At 43.3% G+C, this 23,233-nt stretch overlaps 1 protein-coding gene across 7 annotated transcripts in view; it reads right to left on the bottom strand.

Annotated features, from left to right (window-relative positions):
- NCKAP5 (NCK associated protein 5) overlaps window positions 1–23,233 on the bottom strand; it is an 883,253-nt gene that overhangs the window by 258,981 nt on the left and 601,039 nt on the right. For 4 of the 7 annotated variants that reach the window (XM_087819892.1, XM_087819895.1, XM_087819891.1 and 1 more), the window contains one exon: window positions 324–473. In XM_087819892.1, the coding sequence (XP_087676018.1) occupies window positions 324–473 (150 nt within the window). Of the gene's footprint in view, window positions 1–323; window positions 510–23,233 lie in introns of all 7 variants that reach the window. The other 3 variants (XM_087819896.1, XM_087819894.1, XM_087819897.1) reach the window with 1 other exon arrangement.

Below are 23,233 nucleotides of genomic sequence, written 5' to 3'. Positions count from 1 at the left end.
CAAAGTGAAATAGCGAACAGCTCCTCTTTCAACTTTAGGAGAACTGGTCCAGCGTGAGGACTGAACTGAATTTAAAGTGAATCATTGTCTGCTGCACTCTTTTTGAAGGCAATACAATCACAGTCACTAGGCCAGGAGTCTCTGAGCGCTGCAGATGAAAGCCCTTCACCGACAGAGTAATCACAATGGGAGAGAGGGATCCTATTAGTCTGGGGAACTGAGACTCAAGAAGGAAACATTTATAGTCACTCAAAACCAGCGCCAACAAAAGAAGCAGAACACTTATTTTTCTTTAAATGTGTAAAAATCGTTTCATTTTGTACCTCTAGAGCTTTCAGTCTTTCTAACAGCAACTTGGTCTTTTCTTTGCCTTCATCTGCGCTGCTGCTTTCGCTCCTCGAGTCCTCATCGACCGCCATGTGAAGATCTTCCAGAGCTTCTCTGTGCTTCCTCTCATCCTCCGACAGCGTTTCCTGAAGCGAGAGAACTCTGGTTGGCAATAACCTCCACTGAAAAATAAACAAGAGTCTATGGATGAACATTGTGGAATCTCCCTACTGCTTTTGCATTCTTTCTGGGGCTGAGGTAGAGATTTTGCTAAATAAATTCTGAGTGGTGCTTATAGTAATAAACACAGTAGATATTTTTTAATGAATCCTGGCAGGACAAAGCCATTGGGTCACCGCCTCTGAATCCACGCGTCCTCTGCCCAGCTGGAGAAGTGGCCTAGCCCACAAAGCCTTGGCTGGAGTCCTGCGGTTAATCCATTTTTATCTGCACCATGGAATTCAGTTGTGCTTTAAACTGGGCACAAATAAATCAACTTTCATACCTTGATTTGTGAACAACTTAGCTCCTCAAAAAAGAATCATTAAAGTCATTGGGCATAAAGCCATTTAATTAATTGAAGGAAAATATTCAATAAATATTGACATGATAAGGAATTTTAAGTTTTGAATTCTTAGAAATCAGAATTCTAAGCTGAAACCAATGTGTTCCTTTGGCTCAGTAATGACACAGCTTTTAAGGACCCCGTAGTCCCTTTTCTAGCACTCCAGGATTTGCAGTACAGCCTTGAGGCAGACAGAAATGTGGTTATCTGGTCTTACCTCCCTGCTGGAAGTACCTCACTCAACCTTGTCTCTGGCAGCTTTTTGGAAGCTGAGATGTGTTAATTTGAGCCTCACAACCGGCTCTTGTTTTCAAGGGAAAAAATAAATGTCAAGAGAATATCATAGGAAAAAAATGCCACCCATTTTGTATATACATCCAGACCCTGATGCTACAGAAATGGGTGACATCACTCCATTACACTAATTCTCCCCACAGTGCTGCAGAAATCCTTGTCTTAATACAGCTGGTTGTCACCGTGGGCTGCATCGGATTATCAATGATCAGCCACTTCTTTATCTTCAGCACTAAACCAAGACCATTTGCAAATACAGAAGCACAAAAGATATGATTCTTAACCTCTAGCCACTTACACAATCTACTCAGAGAAGAAAAATAGCAAAAGAGGGAAAAATAACAGGTTTCCAAACTGCACACACAGGTGCTTTGGAGGTGTCAAAAATATTCAACTTATCTTTTGAAAATAAATGATGAAGTATAGAAAAATATTTTCACATATATGTACACATATGTGTATGTGAAGATATATGTACATATATAGCTGAAGACCACATAGTATCTTGACCCATGTGAATCTACTTTGTATAGATTTCAAGATATAATTTCCTTGTCACCTCTCCATAGAAATGCACAATGAATAGGAAGGTGGCAGCTCTTTATGAAATCAGGCCTGTCCAACCGCACACAGTGTAGTGTGCAGGTGTGTTCACATCCATAGGGTATGTGAGTTCAGCTCAGATAAATGTCGGGCAAGTTGAAGGTGCAGATCCTCAGGCCAGGACAAAAATCCAGGTCATGGGCATATTTTTATAGCTTTGATTCTTTAAGGTTTGTTCGCCTGTTGGGCTTTCATTCCCATGATGTGGAATATGAAGTCTGTAGATCTAGGAACTCAACTTTGCAATGAAGAGGTCCTTCTACTTCTTTTTTAAGATTCAGGATCACTACAACAAAACCCTAAACTGGGATTGTAAAGCAAACTGTTTTAAAAATATTACCTACATCTATTTCTCTGTATGAATTATGGCTTTTCACTGTTCTTTCAGCCAATGGCATATGTGTGTGTGTATGTGTATGTACATATATATGCACATACTACATATATACATATACACACACACCCTATAATACTTAGGTTCTACAGCTAATTAAACAAACAAAAGAAAAGTCGCTGGTATGGTGAGTGAGCAGTTCAGAGAGTTTGGACTATGGTAGTTGAGATTCCAGATCTACCCTTTTCGCAGCCTGGCAAATAATCTTGGGCAAACCATTTAATTTCACTAACTCTTGGTTTCTTTGTCTCCAGCATGCCTATATGAGGCAAATGAATATACAACATACACACACATACAGTCAATTCTCCTTATCCACAGTAGTTATGTCCTATAAAGTAGTCATGGACCCAGAATTATTGAGTACTGAATCAGTGCTCCTAGGAGGAATACAGGGTTTGGTTCTGTAGGCCTCTGGCCACAACACTATTATCACAAATCAATACATAGTCTTGTTTTATGAGTGCTTCTATTTAAAGACACTTCAAGATTAACCAACAACATATATGCATATATGCATAACCAGTGGACACAGACAATAGTGTGGGGAAGGCCTGGGGTGGGGTGGGGTGGGGGCTGGGTGGAAGGGGAAAAAGTGGAGGGAGAATGGGGGATAGGGCACAGAAAGGACACTAGTTTATGGTGTGACAGCAGAAACCAGAGGCAGGGTGTTGCCTGGTTTGACCTCAGCTGTAAATGAGCACAATAGGTGACAAAATTTTCACTACTCTGTGAATGTCCATGAATGACCATGAAAACACTGCAAGTGTTGATTTGGAGACTGAAAATAAATTTAGGGGGAAGGCAAATTCACAAATACAGAACCTACAAATAACATGAACAGATTGAACACACACACGTATACACACCCCTAAGGTGTCTAGACACAGTGCCTGAATATTACCATATGAAACAACTGGAAATAATTCAAGATAAAATAGGTTAAGTATGAGTATTTAGATTATATAAAACACAAGAGCCACCTTACATTATTTGGAGAAAAGGCGATCAATGCAGGCTGCTAGCTGTGATTTCATGGACACGGAGCCTGACCAGGCTGTGACAGAGGGGTACAACTTGACTAGTTAGAGAGGCAGAGGGTGGGACTTTGGGTTACAGAGAAAATTGAATTGAAACAAAGGCTCCCAGTCAGGAGTAAGTTCTGTCCTTGTTGGTTTATGAGGAGACCAGCTAGGTTATAATACAGAATAACATTTGAGACAGTAGTTGACGAACAAGACTGAAGGGTAAAAGAGACAAAGGGTTCTTGGACCTGAGAAAGAAGAAGTCAGACATGATTCATTCATTCATTTGTTCATCCTACAAATGTTTATTGAGCTCCAATTACTGGCCATTCACTGTTCTAGATGCTGGAGAAGTGGTCAAGTTCCATGAACGTATATTTGAACGGTGGGAAACGTGACAATCCTCAAAAGAAATAAGTCAGTTACATAGCAAGAGCTAGTGGTAAATGCTATGAGGAACATCAATCATCAGGATGTGACCGGCAGTGGTATGTTTAGGACAATATTAGAGATGGGACTTCAGGGTGAGGCTGTCTGAGGAGGTGACAATCTGGGCTGGGAAAACTGGTAAGAAGGAAGCAGCCATGTGGTCTGGGGGGAAAGCATTCCAGAGAGGAGGCGCAGCCAGCAAGCTCCCAGTGGCCGGGCTATAAACCAACCTCGCTGGCCAGCTGAAAGGAGTCCCTAGGATGGACTTACAGTGACTAAAGCGCATGAATAGGAGAACATGCGATCAGCAAGAGAGCTGGACCATGGAGGGTCTTGCAAGGAGTAGAAAGCAGTATGGATTTTATTCTAAGTGCAGTAAAAGAAGGCTCAGAGGGAATGGGGGAGTGATAGACTGATTTAAATTTCAGAAACATCGTCCTGGCTGCTGCAGTGGAGTGTGAGCTGTGCTGGAAAGGAGATGGGAGATCAGCTGGGAGGCCTTTTTATAGGAAGGGATAAAAATTAGAAATACTTGGAAAGTTTTAGATAAGGACTTGCCAAAAGTAGTTTCCATACTGGATTGGTAGGTCAGAAGCCCTGGATTCAAAGCCCTGCTTTTACACGTTTGCACTTTGCTGGGCGAATCACTGGACCTTTTTGTGTTTTAGCCTTCAGTTTCACCGCAATGTAAAACGCAAGGGCTGGACTCACTGTCCCTTTCGGTGCTAAAGTTCTAAGATTTCAAATCCTCAAGGCAATTTGCAGGAAGGAAATGCTGTCGATCCACTCAACAGTAACGGGGTGACGTGAGAAGAGAATGGGGGCCTCTCCGCTCTGTAATAAGAAGGCTGTTAGTGGGAACTCGAGAGAGGTTTGGCTAAAGTGGAATGATGGCACCCAAATCGGCAGTGGTTAAGCAAAAAGTGAAGAGAGAAAATAGAGGCAATTTTTTAGACGCTCACTTGAAAGTTTGGCAGGGCAGGAAACGGAATACAAAGAGCTGTGGCTGAAGGGCATTGCAGAGACAAGTGGGAACCTTTTTCAAGTTACAGAAACTGAGCTGTTTGAAGAACTAAGAGGAGAGGGGGCACTGGAGATGGCAGCGAAAGTGGGGGTGTACGCAGAAGAGATCTGCAGAGCAGAGAAGGCAGAGGGTGATGGGCTTTGATGGAAAAGTCAAGTTTCTTTCAAGTGCAGTTCCCTGCAAAATATCGCTTTGCAGCTTAACGTCCCAGCTTGTATTTCTAAACCATTAGTTAGTGTCTGGCTTGCGTTCTTGCAGAACAAGGATTGGAGTGTATACAATTGATTTGAGAAATGCAGGAAATACCAGTAGGAGAGAGCATCAGGGAGGGAGGGAGCCACTGAAGGGCATACTAGTAAGGGACCGAAGCCAAATCTGTGGGAAACTCAGGGAAAAGGGGCAGAACCCAGGCCTCAGGGTCATCCCACCCCAGGGCTGAGGGAGTTGCATGTTTATGCACCAATCCCTGAGAATCAATGGTAGCTTGGGGGTCAACCTCCTGGGGCTCTGGCTGCCACAGGCAGCAAGGCTTTGCACACCCCTCACATAAACATGTCCTCTGACACAGACACAGAGAGCTGGGAGCCACAGGGGCACTCCGGGCAGCTCTGGGGGATGGGCGGCCACTGCTGATGTCCTCTGCAGAGGAGGCCTGCGGCTGCTCTGATGTGACACCACCCGGGAAAGAAAGCCATGACTGTATGCAGCTCAGACTACTCACGGACCGAAAAGCCCACTTCTTGGTGTTTCATATTCTAAAATGCCCTGAAACAAGCCCAGAAGGTAGGGTAATCTGTCCTGTACTTTACTCTGCTCTTGTCTCCTTCGTCACTTACCAATGAGAGTGTTAGAGTGTAATGTAATAAAGAGAAAGAGGGAAGATGGGTGGAAAAATGTGTTGTAAGTAAGTAGATGAACAAAAGAGAAAAATAAGAGAGAAAGTAGAAGAGAGAGCTGAAAACACCCTACTGCAGGTCACTATTGTCGATTTCAGAAAGGGTAGCTGTTCAACTTACATTACCCTCATAAAAGCATGACAATTTAAAAAAAAATCAAGTATATGTATTCTCTTCACATATAAATAGTCTAGATTTTTTTTAAATCAGAAATTTTAGTTTGTATGCCGGTTAATGACTATGATATACATGGTAAAAGAGAGAAAGCAAGACAGAGGTCAGAAACATGTTTTTAAATGACATATATTCTCCTATGTGCCTCCTAGAGAGACACACAAAAAATAAGCCAAGTCTACTCCTGAAACTGCCACACTACGAAGGGAGTGAGCTGATACCAGTTTTCATGTTTCAGGTTTTTATGGACTTCCATCAGCAGTGAATTCTATAAAAGTGAGGCCACCACGCAAACAACTTTCACTCCCCACATATTTCATATATGGTTGAGACCATAAGCTTGTTTACCTGGACAAATACCAGCTGGTGCGCAGGAAGTTCAAGATTGAGGAGCTCAGTTAGCATCCAAGGGTTTAAATCAAACTTGGCCATGGCAGAACATAAAGCAATCCTCAGAGCTGTGAGTTTCTCTAAGCGAACCAGGGCAATGATTCAATTTCTGGGGAACCCTCATTTTTTGTTCTCAAACAGTCAGCACCATTAGGTCTATGTAAAATACTGTCAATCGACACAGAGCTCTGGGGCGCATCTGCTCAGCTCAGACAGATGGCCGGTCAGGGAGCCAGTTAGTCTAAGCGCAGGCAGTGGAGCTCTTCACTGCTGGCCGGCCACCGGCCAGTCAAAAGCATCGTGGAGGGAGAGAATCAAAGTGTCTCATCCATCTTCCCCAAAAGGGTCTTATCCATCTTCCGGTCACCAGCTTCCCCAGCCCAGCACACAGTTGGATTCATGGAAGTTTCCTGAGCTCACCTTACTTTATAATTAATTAATTAATCCATCCATCCAATAAATATTTACTGAGCAGCTCGTATGTGCTGGATGGAAGATGCTGGGCATGCAAATGTGAATAAAAACACAGGTGGCCCCTGCTCTCATGGGGCTCAGAGTCTTGTGGAAGGAGACAGGTGATAGTCTAATGTAAATAGCACTGTGATGTGTGTGGGAAGCAGAGTTTCCTGGGGATTCAAGAGTCAATAATAGAGGGATGCAGGAGAGAGGTCAGGAAGCAAATGTCCACAGTGAACACCATGAAAGTTAACCAGGAAATGACCATGAGGGGGAAGGAGGGGAGAGCAATTTAAAAGGTCTGAAAGGAGCTTTGTGTAGCTGGGGAGGGAAATGAGGCTGGCTGGGCTGATGGGGCCGGGCCACAAGTCAGGGAATTTTGCCTTTATCCTACGGGCAATGGGAAGCCATTGACGGGTGTGTGTGTGTGTGTGTGTGTGTGTGTTGACGCTGTAGGGCTTGGGTTCAGAAACAGCTGTCTGGTACAGTGCGCAAGATAGATTGGAGGGAGATTAACAAAGATGTGGGAAAAAGATGCTACTGCAATAGTCTAAGCAGGAGTTGACTGAACTATGACAAGCTCACAAAATGAGACCTTGTGGTTTGTAAATCATCCTGTAATTTTGGCACTTTAGTATGAACTTCCTCCAACAATGACAAACAACTAACATTTCCTTAGGGCACCGCTGTTCAGACAGTGGGCCAACAGTCACTGGCATTAGAGTCAATGGGGGGAGGGGAAGGGAGATGCATCGCTTGTTTAAAATTCAAATATCCTGGCCAATAGTGGGCCTAGTGAATCACAGCATCTAAGTGTGGAGCCAGGACTCCAATTTTGGAGAACACCCCACGTAATTAAGCAATGTCGAAGGTGAAGAGTCTCTGGACAAAGATGCCCCAGCACAGAACATGAATCACCGTCGCTTTAGTAAGTTTTTGTGGTTGTACATTTGATCTAATTTTTATAATAAGTAAATGAACAGATAATTACTAATCATTCAAACCACTAAAGAGGGTAGCTATTAATAGTATACTGGGACCACAGCTGTAAGCCAAGCAAGCTGGGGCATGCCCACCGAGAGCGTGCTAAGCACTACCTCAGTGATAGATGCCAGCTGTTGACAGACACAATAGAAACCAGTCTACCTTAGGGAGAGGAGAGACCCTTGGACAATTTCTGAGTTCTGAGAGTCCAATGCCACCCTGCTATGGCTGTGCCTTTTCAGGGAAGCAGATGGCATTAACAGCCTGTAACTACTTCGAATGGCTTCTACAGCAAAGGGCACGAATGTCCCAAGGGACAGGTTCTGTGTGTGCAGTATGGGAGGAAAACTATTTTCCTGCTTGGAAAGCCTTCCTAATTTAAAAATAAGGCTTGCTTGTCCCTTGTGTTTTTATAAGAGTTAGGAGAAATGTGTCCATCAATGTCCTAAGTGAGGTACAAAGTGGCAATTGGTTGTCATGATGGGCTTACAATTTGAGTAAGAGAAGCAATAAAAGACGTTTAAACATTCTTGCCCCTCTCCCCTTGCCCCACCCCCACCCTCAGCCCTGCTGGGTGGTGATGATGGTACTAAGGGGGGAGGTGGTGGTGCTAAGGCTGGATCTCAGCCCGGTGGCCCAGGGAAAGTGACACTAGGTTTGAGCGCAAGATTGTAAGGCAAGTTGAAGAATCCCAAATTAGCTCAGAGGGAAAGACCGCGTGTCACATTTGGACATGCCTTGGCATTTCACTGGATAGGATCAAGGGAGCGTCAACGTCAGCTGTTTCTTGAGGTCCATGAAGTCCCATCTCCCTGTGAACTATTCGTATCCAGGGTGGGAACACCGACCCATTCTTATCAAGTTTTAGAACAAATAGAAATAAAAAATCTGCATTCCAATTGTCACTAACCAGCTGTGTGACTTTAGTCAAGCCCAGTGACTTCTTTGCTCCTTCATTTCTTCATTTGTAAATAAAATGCACAGACAGAGACCAACTCAAATGTATCCAATTCTGATCATCTGTAAAAACTCAACTTTGAAAGGTAAGTATTTAAAACACTGATGAAGCTCCAGGATTTAATGCAGACTGACAGGAAAGTTATGTCTGCCTGGAAGATACGTTGCCTAAAACACGCTCTCTCTCACTTGAAAAAACACACACCAGCCCTAGTGGGTTTGGCTCAGTGGTTAGAGCCTTGGCCTGAGGACTGAAGGGTCCCTGGTTTGATTCCGGCCAAGGGCACCTACGTCGGTTGTGGACTCGATCCCCAGCTCTGGTTGGGGCACATGCAGGAGGCAACAAATTGATGTCTCTCTCTTCCACTGATGTCTGTCTCCCCCCCCCCCCCCCCCGCCCCACTGTTTCTGAAAAACAATGGGAAAAATATCCTCAGGTGAGGAGTAAAAAAAAAGAAAGAAAGAAAACACACCATAAACAAAAAAAACAACAACGAAAAACCTGTCCTCTTTTTGCTGTGCGCTTCTCTTGAGTGCTGTGATTGAGGTCTGGAGCCACAGTGAAGGCACAAGACCAGTAAAAAGTGCTCCTAATACTCACAGGACATCGTGCCCAACATGAGGCCTCTCAGAAGGCATTTGCTATGAGAGGAATAATCCCAAGTATCTCCTGGTTGCCAGGCCTTAGAAAAATAAGGAGAATGCACTCATGTCTCTATTTTATCATTTAAATCCTGGTGCACACACAGGCCTGCACGTGGAAACACAGCATGTATGTGGCTGCTGCTGATAGTCAGGCTCCGTTCAAGCTCATCCATTCACTTCTAATGGAGGTTACCCTTATTTCTTACCATTGCTAAAAAAAAGACAAAAACCAAATAACAAAAAAACCTCAAGTACATGTAGTTGTCTAAGTCGAAGGTGGCAAAATGTAATCATAGAGATACAAAGAGACATCCAGCTTTGGACAGCTAGTCAGTCACAGAAGTTAGAACAGAATTTTTTCATTTTGAATATTCACCCATGTGTTAAATCCACATACTAATGTATAGGAAACATATAAAAAGCTATAATTTAGGAATGATCACATAAGGCAGAGCTGGGGATGGTGGTAGCATGAAACATTAAGCTCTTTTCAGAACACAAAAAATAACAAATAGCATCTAATACTTGTATAACACCTCAGAGTTAAACGAAACCACCTCATACACACCATTCATACCCCCAGCCACAGGGACAATTCTAGACTCCCTTTACAGACAAGATAATAGGCTTTGTTCAGTTATAGAACAAATGAGTCATGGATGTAATGTACAGCACTGGGAGTATAATCAATAACATCGTAATAACTTTGTACAGTGACATATGGTTGCTAGATTTATTGTGGTGACCACATCATAAGGTGTAGAAATGCTGAATCACTATGTTGTACACCTGAAACTAATATAATATTGTATGTCTATCATACTTCAATAATGAAAAATAGAAAATAGGCTCTGATGGGTTATTAAGTGACCTGTTGGACAGTAAGCGGCAGAGCCAAAATTTGAATTCAGTTCCCATTTCAAATGTCACGCTCTTTCCACAAGCTCAGTTGCCTCTTTCAGACATTCTCATGCACCTATAGCTCTGTCCTTAATGGGAATTCTCTCTGGGAATCTGTGATCTTCATTCAGTTTTGAACCCTGCTGCGGACAGCATCTCTCCCAGGGCTCCCAGACCATCCTCCAGGGAGCTGGTGATTTTATCAGAGATGTCAGGTCTGGCCTCAGGTGACTATCAGCAGAATAGGTTTAACCGACCACTACCGCTTCCACAGCTAAAGATGATTCAGTTAGTTCACATTAGAAACCCACGGTATCACAAGGTGATCGGAAACGCAGAGCCCGGTGTCTGGCCGACAGCCGCCGGGTGAGCTCTGGTGGCGTCAGCTTCTGTGATTTATTTACTCATTTGTTTGCTAGTGGTGGGGAGGGTGCACAGAATATATTGTCACTTTAGATAGCATTTCAAGAAATACCATAAAAACATTCCCAGGGATTGCTAGCAGCTTTTGTTCGGCACTAGCATACTATATTTTAAAGAGGGGAAAATAGCATCAGATAAATCACAGGATTTGAAAAGAACATCCCAATTTGTTCACAGTTTAAGATTACTACTGTCAGGCAAAACATATAAAACTCTTCTTTCTCATCTCTGGATTTGACTTACAAAGTGAACTAGCGCAAGCAGAATCCCTGAGATTAAATGCACTTGATGGAGAAGAGGACCAAGTGTTTCTTTACGTCTCTAATATGAACTCGCGACCGTCCGCGTATCAATTCACATCTACTCCGTGATCCCTCACTCCAAACCCTCCTCGGTATTGCAGCCCAGCTTCCACATTGAACATCTCTGTAGAGTTACATTAATAAATTTCCACCTGATGCTTTTATGGCCTGTTCCATCTATCAGCAACATTTATTTCCTTAGAAAAAGTTCAATTCTAAAGGCACTTTATACAAAGGAAAACTCCACTGTGGAATAGAATAGTGTGAAAAAGTGAGCTGTAATTTCCAATAAAGGGATGCTCTAGGTGACTGGGCATTTAAGATTAGCAATAGAAATGTCTCGTTGTAGCCCACAGATGGCTGTCTGAGTATAACCTGAACAGAAAGAAACCAAAAACAGTAAGAACGTCATGTAGATGAAGCACTTCAGTGGTTAATGGTCACACTTAAACATGCACAGGTCATTAAAAAGAACTCATAATTTAATGTCAAAATTTGCATTCAAATTCAATCTCTCTCTTTCCTTCCCTCTTCTGCCCTGTCCCATTTTCTGAAAAAATTCATTATGTCAGGGAAGCCAGAGAGCCTCCAGAGAAAAGCTGAGCTCATAGATTGAGGGTGGCTGGCTGTCCCAAAGGAACCAATAATTCAGTCATTGACTAGTTAGTGGTAGGTGGGTGGCTATACTTATTGATGTCTTTTTATATAACCACAACAGTCATATGTCTGCAATTCCTGAACAGAATTTTAAAGTAAATTTAAACAATTTAAAATGTTCTATCTCACTATCCTCATAAATATACATTGTCAGATGACCAACGTATGCAAAATTTATTCAGTAAATATGGTCACTACTATTATACAATCAGATACTATACTATATACTATAGACTGCTGTCGATTGTGTGTGAGTGTGTGTACACAATTGCTGGCAGAGAAATATTTCTATTTACATATTTTCTGAGTTTGTTAAACTAAATTGAATTGGCAGAAAATTGCCTCTGCTAAGAAGTAGTTCCTTAAGTGTTCAAATGTAATAATGGTGATGACGATGATGATGATAATAATTAGTTCATATGGAGAAGCCAACTTGTAGTGCTGAATTCAGTCAACAGACCTGTACGCGGTTCCCCACGCCCCAGTTCTAGCGTAAGGCCCTCGGGGGCGAGCACAGTGTCCTATGTGCCACTCCTCGTGACCACGCCCCACAGCACAGGGCGCTCAGCAAAGGCCCAGCGCCCTTCAATACGCTGCTGCCGGGTGAGGGATGGCATGATCTCCCTTTACGTCTAATGACACCAAGTAAGTTCAATGCTGAACTACCTATTCTTAAGTACTTGCAACAGAAAGCTATTTTTTAGCAAGTATTTCACTATCAGAAACACAAAGCAATGGACAGATGGACTGTTTTCCTAAAAGATGAAAGTGCCACTGAGCTGACTTCCACTCTAAGACATGAGATTTGCATGCTTCTCCTTTACCCGACATGCCACCACACACATCCCTCACAGGAACGCATGACGGTTTTAGCCACAGTGTTGTCTCTCCTAAAATGCCCTCCAATCTTCTGGAGACTCTTGGACCCGCTCCTAATCAAGGTGTGCCATTCCTCCCACCTGCCACCTTCTGGGATTACCTAGAAGAAGAGCTCTAATGAGGTACATTAGTTGCACTTTAGAAAGTCAGAGATGGATCATCTAGTTAATTCTCTTGGGGGCTCATGTCAGAACAGAGAAAAGCCTCACCTGTGTGCACTTAAATGGAACTTAAAGCAAGAATATGACCTTTTTCCAGGTACAATTTACATAATACCTGCTCTCTCTAGTCAGACAAAGTTCAGCGCGCAGAGCAGGGATCGACTGTGGGGAGTTTTACTGAAGACGTGCCAGCAATGCTGTCCTGGTGTGCTTTTTGACAGTAACACTATTATTCTTACCCTTATGCCCTGAAAGCGGCTGGAAGCTATCACTTGAGGTGATACTTTGTCATCGAGTGGGATGCACATTCTGACAAGCCACTCAGAGCCACGGGGGGGCAGAGAGGCAGGGCGCCCGGTGAAGACACCTGCAGCACCGCCAGATGGATCAGTGTGGTAAGAGACGGTTCCAAGGAAACGCAGATAAACCAGAAATAAGCGTGGTCTTAAAGACAATCAGTAAAGTCAAAATACATATATATATTGGAAAAGCACTATAAATGTGCATCAAAAACTTGAGTAACCATTTCTTCATGCAAGATCTCTGTGCATTTAAAGACCAATGAGACCAATGAGCCGGGCAAGCTGTGATTCCTGAGACAAAAGTCTCTCCAGAGGTCTTCCAACATACCCCAACAAATAGTCCTCTGGATCCCACCGACAGTCACGTTAGTGCTAAGGGACTCTCCGTGGCCACAGGAAGAAGGAAACATAAAACCAGCTACTGAGCTGGTTTCTCGCTCCAGGTCTGCCATCCATGGTCAGTGCAGCCTTGGCAAGCACCTTGGTTTTCTGTGACATTGTTTCCTCACGTGCAAAATGAGGTGGCTGGTACTGGAGGTAACTTTCCTCCTTCTGAGCCTCTAGGACTTGCTAACTATCCAGTCATCTCAACACAGTGACTGACCTCCACGTATCACCATAAATCTTTCCTCAGAAAATCATGGATAACAGCGACTGGCCTCCTTGTTCACAGCAACATGTCAATAAAAGGCTGGCAAACATGGTCTACACTCTTAGCTGCCTTAATAAATTATGAGATTACCTGACCTTTCCAAGTAGTCCTGAAGTGCAAGATACCAGATGATCACTCTATAGACTTCCCCTCACTAAAAACACTCGCCCCGCAGAACTCCGGCCGTAACTCTTGTTACACAGTAAGGATCCTGCTCCGTTTTCACCATCACTGAGCTCAGCTGGCTCTGTGTGCCCAGAACTAACCCCGACACCGGTAAAAGAGTCAGATACTCAGCTCCCAGTGAAAGGCGTGCGGTTCATCATGAGGATCATCTGTGGAGCCTGGCTGCCCACATCTTCTCTGCCAAGTTCATGCTGTCTTTCCAGGGCCTGGTTTTCATTATATCAGGACCAACATTTAGTTTGGTAACTTTCTAAAACTTGCTAATTATTCAGATTTTAAAAATGGAAGAAAGGCCTCAAGCACAGTTAACAGGCAAACTAATTAGGGCTAATTGAGAATCTTGTCTTGTTTTCTTTGTGTCCATGATTCCCTCTTATTCATGCAATTGAAATACAGTAAACCCTCCACTGTGCGGACCTTGATTTAGTGGACTTTGGGTTTAACAACAAAATTTCCAGTCCATATGTCACATGTAAAAATTAACACCTTGTTAATTTTTAAATTCTTTTAACCAAGATTTGCTTATAATTAAATTGGTTATTTTTTTTTGTTATTAATTCACTGTTATTTTTAACAAATTTTAGTGAATAGGTCATATGTTGGAAGAAACACTGTAGTAATTTTGCTGATATAAATAAATATTACGTATGTACAACTATAGTCTACATATTTAAATCCAAGAGTCACCGCTATGAGCTATGTTTGGCAATGATTAGCCGGTACATCACATGTGGTAATTGGTGGTGTTGTCCTGTGGCCGACTTTTTGCAGCAGTTTTAACATGGGTGGCTGATATTCCCACGCCCCAGCCCTGTGCCTTTGTTTACTCACCGTGACTGGTGAATGTACACATTTACTAGACCTATTCAGTATAAATTTAAAATTATAGTACTATATATAGAAAATGTTTCTGTGAAATTAAAATCCACACTTACTTATAATTACACAAACATGTCTAGATAAGTAAAAATAGGTCAACTAATCAATTAGTCAATTTTTAAAATACACATTCTGAAAACCTACTTAATATATAGTTGGGCTTTCACAGACACCCCATGGCCCAAATTATAAAGTATCCTGAGTGAGTCTCTCACTAGCTGTGAAATGTTTGTGGACTTACTTAACCTCTCAGGGCCTCTGTTATATTGAGGTTTTACTGTCATTTTCTTCTCCAGCAGGGCTTCCTCAGTACTGATGTTTCCTCAGACATCACTAGTTCTCTGTCCATCCTGTCTGGGGTCTCTGAACGGGGCCGCCTGTGCTCCAGTCATTTTCCTGAGTGACTCACTCACCTACGTGTCCCATGTCCTCATGTTCTCCCAACAGCCTGGGCCTGCCTGCTGACCCATGAGAGCCTCCTCAGCAATGCGCTCACTACTAACCGATGGACTGAACATGGCTGGGAGTGAGGTCCCCAGGCCCTGAGAGGTTAAGTAAGTCCACAAACATTTCACAGCTAGTGAGAGACTCACTCAGGATACTAACCTCTAAAAGCTTTAAGGTTACCCATTATCCTCTGATTTCTCTCACCTGAGTACCCATAATCCTTTGGGGTACCTTGGCAGAATACTCATACTCCTCTGTGGTCTCTCATTAGAGAACCCACAGAACCAAAGGGCCTTTCCACTTATGTGAATTTTACTGTCTTTCAAGGACTAACTCAGCTCCCACCTTCCCCAGAAGTTCAATGTGCCTTTTTTTTTCTTCGAGTTTTTATTGATTTTTAGAGAAAGAGGAAGGGAGAGGGTGAGAGAGAGAGAAACATCCATGTGAGAGTGAAACACTGATGGGCTGCCTCCTGCACCCCCACCCACTGGGGGTGGAGCCCACAACCTGGCCATGTGCCCAGGCCAGGAATTGAACTGGCAACATTTTGGTTCACTGGATGAAGCCCAACCAACTCAGCCACACCCACCAGAGCTCACTGTGCCTTCTAAACAAAGGTAGCAGGTTGGCTACTCTGGGGGAAATGCTGGTGGTAGGTTAATGAAAACAAGACCCTGGTTGTAGGGAGCTTTAGCAGATGAGCAAGAAAAAAATATGCAGCCCAACTTAATGCCTCATAGTGTAGTGGTTCTCAAACAAGACTGCACATTAGATTTTTAAAATCCTCATGACCAGGCCACACCCCAGACCAATTAAATCAGAATCCCTGGGTGGAACCAGGACATCACTAATTTTTAAAACTCTCCAGATGATTCCAAGGCATGGCTAGGTTGGAGAACCACTGGTACAGAATGTAATTAATGCTGCTCCTGCAGACTATGGGACTCGGAATCAAAAGGCCACGTCCACAGTAACCTTACCCTGTACGATGCTCGTAAAATCAGCTGCTCCTGTGAAGCTCAGTTTCTTCACCTGCAAAGTGAAGCTGGACTTTCTGCCCTTCTATTTGGAAAGGTTAATGCAAGGGTCAAATGAGAGGATGTGGAAGTGTAAATTGTAAAACACACATTAACTGTTATTGTGGCAGTTTTCACCACCAGTTCTCCAATGGTGATTATGCAATGCTCAGGAGAAAAAGGGAAATAAAAAGCCAAAGAGAAGAAAAATACAATAATAGAAGGATTTGAAAAAATTAAAAATAGTGACTCAAGAGAAATGCAGCCTAATTCATATCTTAAGGATATATTTACAAGGCATTTTGTAAATGAAGTAAAAAAAGAATGCTTGCAATGGAACTATTTTCAGATCATCACTTATAATTACGGTAAAGGCTTTCTAATTCGGGCTTGGCCTTAATGGGGAGAAATGAATTTACTGTGCTAACTTATTAACTTTGTGTAGAAACCAAATTTATTGGGGGGTGGAATGGCAAACAGACCACATTTGGAAAAACATATATTTTGATATGTTTACGAAACAATGGAATCATCATGAATGACAATCAATCTTTGCTTATTCATTTAAACAGATGAGGGCAGAAAATAAGCCATTAAAAGGCCCTAATTCAATAGGGCTTGCAAAAGGTCCCTTGAACTTGTCACTTTAACATGGTGCATCCACAGACAGTGGGCAGTAAATGGCACTGAGACAGCACATCAAGTCTTCAACAGTTACAATGCTCGTAACAGCCTGAGGTCTGGGTCCTGAGGGTGTGAGGTCAGGAGGGCAAAGGGGATGCATAGGGCACCTGGCAAACCATTGATGGCTGCAATCTGTGAGCTGCGTGTGCTGGCTTTCTCTCCACTTCTCTACCCAGTGCTACTTCTCAACACCTCTTCCCTGGCACGTGTGTCCCAGGCAAGGCCTCATCCAGCCAGACTTAAGAAGCACAGAGGCATAGAAGCTCCTAAATAGCCTCAGGAAAATTATTTCCTTGTCTCCTTCCCCTCAAATCCTCCATCCTAAATTCCAGTTTAAGGATGAGTTTATGGCTCACACTGACACGTGAATGACTTTCCCTTAAGTATAAGTTCCTGGAATCTGTGACTTTAAGTGAAATGATGTATAATGAAACCAATTTTACCATAAGCTAACTGATCTACACAAGAGTTATGCTCCTATGGCATATTTCTGGTCACAAAAACATCAATAAACTTCTAAATGAGAGCCTTAACCACTTCTAATGTTAAATATTAAGATAAAAGTGAGCTCTATATACATTTAAGAAACAATAAAAACAGTAAGATACATTAATTTCCAAACCGCTTATTCTAGTTCAGGGTCACAGGTGGCAGAGTCTCTCCAGGCAGCTCAGGGCATAAGGCAGGGGCTCCACTCTGGACAGGAAGCCCTTCCATCACAGGGTGACTCCCACCCATACCCACACCCAGACAGGGACAACACTGGCATGCAAGTTCACCTCATGTGCACAGTTTTAGGATGCGAGAGGGAACCGGAGACCCCAGAGAAAACCCCCATGGACATGGGGAGAGCATGAGAACTCCACACAGACAGTGGGCCTGCCGGGAATCGATTTTCCCCCCCTCATCAACATTTTAACAAAACATCACTGAGGGAAATGTTCTTCAAGGCTCTGCTGTATTTACTCTCTTGATTCTTAATTTCTTGCATGGAATGATGCTTTTAATAGATGGAATTTTAGAGAAACATATCAAAATAAGAACATATTAGCAGAGAGGGTCTGGGGATGACTCGATTGTGCAGTGGACAAGATACCACCCAAAAGGCCAGTCCTGTCTGTGAACCTGACCCTGGGTTAAGGCTCCTAATGCATTTTGTCATTTTCTCCAATTCTGAAACTTTTATAATTTTAGCAGTTTCAGCAGTGCTGGCTGCTAGGGTGGGCTAGAGTGGGACAGGGTAAGAGGAAGAATTTGTGTGAAAAGAGATGAGTAGATAGATGGGGCTAGATGTGTAATAATACACAATTGCTACTGTTCGTTGACTAATGTGCTATGCATGTCACATGCCAGCTCCAACTGTTAGGTGAAATCACGTCTGGGAAGCTCTTCGAAGACAGCAGCCCTTCCATTTAGCCTTACTGTGGAGAAGAGGAAAGGGAGACTCAAACTGATCAATGTGTCATCACAAAACTAATTGAGAGAGGACACTGGGCTCGGCTTCCAGGTCAATCTGACCCAGAACTTTTTCTTTTTTCTTACTTACTTCCTCCATCTCACATTCTCCACCCCCCACCCCCCCGATATATGCAGTCTCTACACAGCGAGGGCTGCTGGGAGCTCATGGCATCAGTGTAATGGTGCACAGCTTTCCTTTGCTCAAGTTGCCTCTTTCCATTATTAATCTAAGGTAATTCTCACACAGCAAGAAGCAGCCCAGAGCACTGTCTGCACTCATATTTGAATGCCTGGCTCACAGACCGACATGGGGCAGAGGGAACAAGATGTGTTTAGTGAACTTCACCATCTTCACCCTCCAGAGCCAGAGGAGTTTACAAAGCCCAGTGTCAGGGGGGAGGCGAATCCTCCACCTTGGACACCAGCACAGCTGGCACAACCTTAGCTGACCTAAGGTTAGATAATCTACCCTTCAGGCAATAGCAGAAATACTGGTGGGATAGAAAAGTCACTGAGTTTCCACTGAAGTACATTCGCCTACACCCTATAAGTCAAACTTCTCTAAGAATCTTCTCCTGCACTTTCCCCACAGATTTGAGCTGGCTAGAAAAAATGGTCACAATCATGGTGTTGACTGACTCACAGTCTTAATGACATATTAGAATCCCCCAGGGACATTTTAAACATGCCAAGACACAGTCTCAGCTCTGGAGATGGGGTAAAATGTTCTGGGTTGTGGCGCAGGTAGGCTGAGAACCGGATCATAGTCTGAGCCCTTGTCTCACATTTGAGTCCTGGAGAAGATCCCTTTTTGCAGATGGCCACTTTTCCCACGTCTGGAGTCTGCTGTGCAGGGCTCAGGGACAAGCTTCTAAGCCTGAGAAGGCCTGGTCTGCCGCCTCAGGTATGCCTGTGAGGCCAGTTAATACCTGAGGCCTGCACTGGCTAACTGCAGGCAGCAGATCCTGGCCAGGCCCTTTTTCTCTCGGTCCACGCCTGGTGCTTCCTCTTCATTGCCATGCTGGGCTCGCCGTGCAGACAAGTCAATAAGGATGTATAGCTGAAAGGTTACTGTATAGGAGAGATCTCAGGAAAATTGTACATTTTCCCCCAAGGGCTATTTTATCTCCATTTCATAAAGCACTGGTAAGCCAAGTCCTAAAATAAAGAAAATTATAGTTTTGTAGCCTTAGGTGGGTTAAGAAAATAGGACCAAAGTTCAAGGATTGATATCATCGTGATTTTGCTCTGTTCAAATGTATTTGCCCCTACGAGGGAGAAATAGCTGATATGCCTGGTTAATGATCCGAAGCGCCCTAAGTATTTGCCCAAGCCACACACTTACTAAAAAGCAGCGGCTCCTGGTTTCTATCCGCAGCACCTCCTGACCTGAGACGCTCTGTGAATGTTCCAGACTCATTCCCTCTGCAGAGATGAGCTGAGGAAAGTGGCTCGTGTTCATGGGCAAAACCCAGCTCACCTCTATGGAGAGGTGCTTTTCCAGGGCACCAATTTATTCAGAGGTTACATTTGTCTTAACAGGGAGACTATTTTCTGCTTTTACTTGGTAAGAGTTCAGTTCAGGGTCAAAGCATCTAACAAGAAAAGTATTCATATCTGAGCAGAGAGTTCAGGCAGAAATTGAGAATGAGAAAGCAGAGACAGAACCCATTAAACCAAGGATTTAAATTCCCGCAAAGTATGTAAGTGACTATCTGAACTCTAAATGACAGCATTGAAACGTCTCCGATCCCTTGCAAGTATTTCATGTGACGTTGGAATTACAGAGGTGAGTGTTCTTATTCAGGTGTGCTAACAGGCAGGTGCTCCCAAATGAGGCTGTTCTGGAAACTTCTGGACCCCTAAAAAGCTACTTCTGTAGGGTGTAAGGTCATAAATTCATCTTACAGAAGGATTTCAAAGAGAAGAGAACTGTTTTATGTAGGACAGTGCTTCTGGTTGTACTGAATCTCATCATACGCTTTGGCTTTGACAAACCCTGATTTTTCTGCATCTAAACTTATACAAACAGAGGATGTTGGTTTAAACAAAACTAAAAAAAAAAGAACAGAAAGAGGAAGCAAGGAAACTGCTTCCTTGAGGAACACTTCCAGCCCTTTAAAACTTAACACACAATGAAAATACTCCCTTTATTACCATTCTCCTCATCAGCAGCTATTCAAAGTTCACAGCGATTCAAAGAAAAGGCCAAATCTCTTTCCCTTTTGGGAGTTTGGGGGGAGGATGGCAACCCCACTCCGCTAGGCTGGGCCAGCCGGGTAGAAGGCCAACTTTCCTGAAGCAGAACCGAAGGCACTTGAGACTTCCTGAATTTACAGACCATAAATAAAAGCACTCAGTAAACTCTTTCATATCCTCTTGTGTACTATAATTTTATAAATACCTGTGCAAAGACTTAGCTGCTCTTCCAACACAGTAGAATCTGAAATCACTTACCCAGCTGTGTGCATTCAGCGAATGTACTGACTGCTGATCCACGTATTTGCATTTGCTTACCTTATTTTATTTAGGTAAAAAGAGAAAAATTAAGCACTTTTCTGAATAACTTGTATAAATTACAGTCCAGTTCTCTAAAGAATTCTAATGAGTTCAGTGCTCTTGACTAATTAACTTCCAGAGCACTTACTGGACCAGTATTGTGTGTGAAAGCATCAGTGCAGGTGCCGTAGAGATGCATATTCAACTCTGCACTGGACTGAGAACTGGTCTGGGAGCCACAACTCCATTTCTCCTTTGCAAATGGGGAACACTGATGGGGAAAAAATGGGTACTGAGGTACCTTGCTAGTTGCTGATACAGGGACCTGAGGAATGAAGATGACTCATCAAACTTGGAAATGACAAAACCAAACAGATCCTTCCAAGTCAGGAGCTTTAAGGAGGCCCCCAGACAGCTGAATGTGTGAGGGTTCCCCTAGGTGGTCCTGAAACTCAACCAGGAAAGAGACTTGGGAGACTTGAGGTTCCTGAAAACAAGTATTCATGAAAAAATGCTACTGTGCTAGAAGCTGGGGGAAGCCACACTTTAAATGTACTAGGAATATTGCTATTTAAAAGAGCTTTCTTAGGTATCTTTTGTAACTGATTGTTTAATATAATTTCTCAACCCTAACTTTTCTTTCTCGTGCACTTACATTTTTAAGTTTGCTTAAGTCATTACGGGGAAGAAGGGGGTGGAGTTTAAAACCAAACATGTCCTATCCCTGGTAAGAATTACCATTGGTGAGGTAAGTATCACCTCCACCAGGCAGGCCCTGGCTCCAGGAAAGAATTTCCCAGGCAAGGTCACGCACTTTTGTGTACACAGAAGGAACTGGATATATACTTGATGGCTGACAAATTTTAGGATAACTAGAAAGGTTCCCTTTCCACAAGCATCAGCTGCTTAATCACATCTGAGAACACTTTTAAGAAATTATTTCAGGAAAAAGTCATTTTGATTTTCCATTACATCACTTCAAATGGAAATAACTCGGGAACATACCACATTGCTTTAAGCGCAGGCTAAGGCGTTAATGACTGAGCATAGACCATCATTAAAAATAATGCAGCTAGACTTAGAAAACACACAGTTCAGGGCTCTCCATGAAGCTGGGGGCAAAGTAAAGAGGGGAAGAGAGGCAAAGTGGGGCACCACTGCGACTCTGCTGAGCACTGAGCTGCCTCTCTCTGTCCTCTCCAGGGACAGTGACTCACTGCAGTTCGTGACAAAGTTTCTGCTCTGTTTTTATGGAAACTATTGAGCCAGCTGAAAGGATGCAAAGGAGCTCAAGTGACCTAAAACTGGAAATGTGCAACTTTGGGCAAGCAATTTAACCTCTCTGTGCCTCAGTTTCCTCTTCTGAAAAATGAGGAAAATACCAGGACCTAGTTCCAAGGGTTCCCGTGAAGACACGAGCTCACACGCGGGAAGGGATTCCAATGTGACTGGCACATGGGGGGGCCTCAGCAGGTAATGGCTCGCGGTGGGCACAGTGCTCCGGGCAGCCGCACTCCATCTCATCCTTCCTGTAACAAGGCCCACAGGATGGCAAAGAAGCCTCAAAATCCCCAAGTTCTAAGAAGAAACCTGAGAAATCACCTTTCTCTTCTGAGGGTGGTCCTCAGTCTAACATGTTTTGTTCAGTCCAGGTATAAAAAAATAAGCCCTATTTACAGACTGAGAAACTGTCCATAAAACCTGAGCTTCAACTGCTTTTGAACCATGTGGCCATCTGTCTACATTTTTGGGCCACCTGGCTCTGCTGCAGCTGGGCTGTGGCCGCTGTCTTGAGGCCTGACAGTGGCTCTCCAGTTTGCCACAGTTTCCACCACTCTCTACCGTCTTTTGCCATTAAACCAGGTATGGGTTGCTATTGTATAAGTATGAGTTTTGTATTTTATTAAAAACAAAACAAACAACAACAAAACAAACAAAAAGCCTCTCTCAGTACCCGTTTTTTTCATCAAAAGTAGAAAAACAGAATGCAAGCCCCTAGAGAGCTCTCGATTTTTCTCATATCTGGCCCACTTTTATCTAGCAACTGCAGGTATTTGTGTTTGTGATCCCTAATCTAGTCCAAAACCTTATCTTTTACAAATATGAAAGCCAAGGACCCAGGGAGTTTAAGCGACCATCTGAGGTCATAAATCTTGTTAGTGGCAGAGGCTGTATCCACATGCAGGTCTGTTTCCCCCTGTTTGTGTTTCCATTTGTCCATCTGCCTCTTTCTTTCTAAATGAATTAGCTAATATGGCTTCACTTCATGTTCCAGAGAGAAAAGCAGAGACAAGGAGAAGTGAATCAGCTGCAAAACAGCAGCACAGAGGGTCGCTGTGGACATGAGAGGACTGTAAGGGGCAACCCATCGTTAGTGCTAGGATTCCTGGTAACTTAGGCTGCCTGCATCTCCATATCGCCACAGGTGAAGCTTCAGGAACAGTGCCCTCTCCAATCAATTGCTCCATTTTATTTGTGTTTAATTGCCCCCTTTCACAGCTAATTATTTTTTTCCTAACATGTTTCCTAACTTGCTTGATTAAATAAAATGGTGACATGGGCAACAAGAATGTATAACACACCACCTAGAGAGAATAAATTGGAGAAAGAAAAAGCAGAAGGGAA

This window comes from Miniopterus natalensis, chromosome 8 (assembly GCF_054644295.1).
Source record: "Miniopterus natalensis isolate mMinNat1 chromosome 8, mMinNat1.hap1, whole genome shotgun sequence".
Classification (NCBI taxonomy): Eukaryota; Metazoa; Chordata; class Mammalia; order Chiroptera; family Miniopteridae; genus Miniopterus; species Miniopterus natalensis.
The sequence above is the reverse complement of the archived record's forward strand: the minus strand, read 5'-3'. Positions and strand labels throughout refer to the sequence as shown.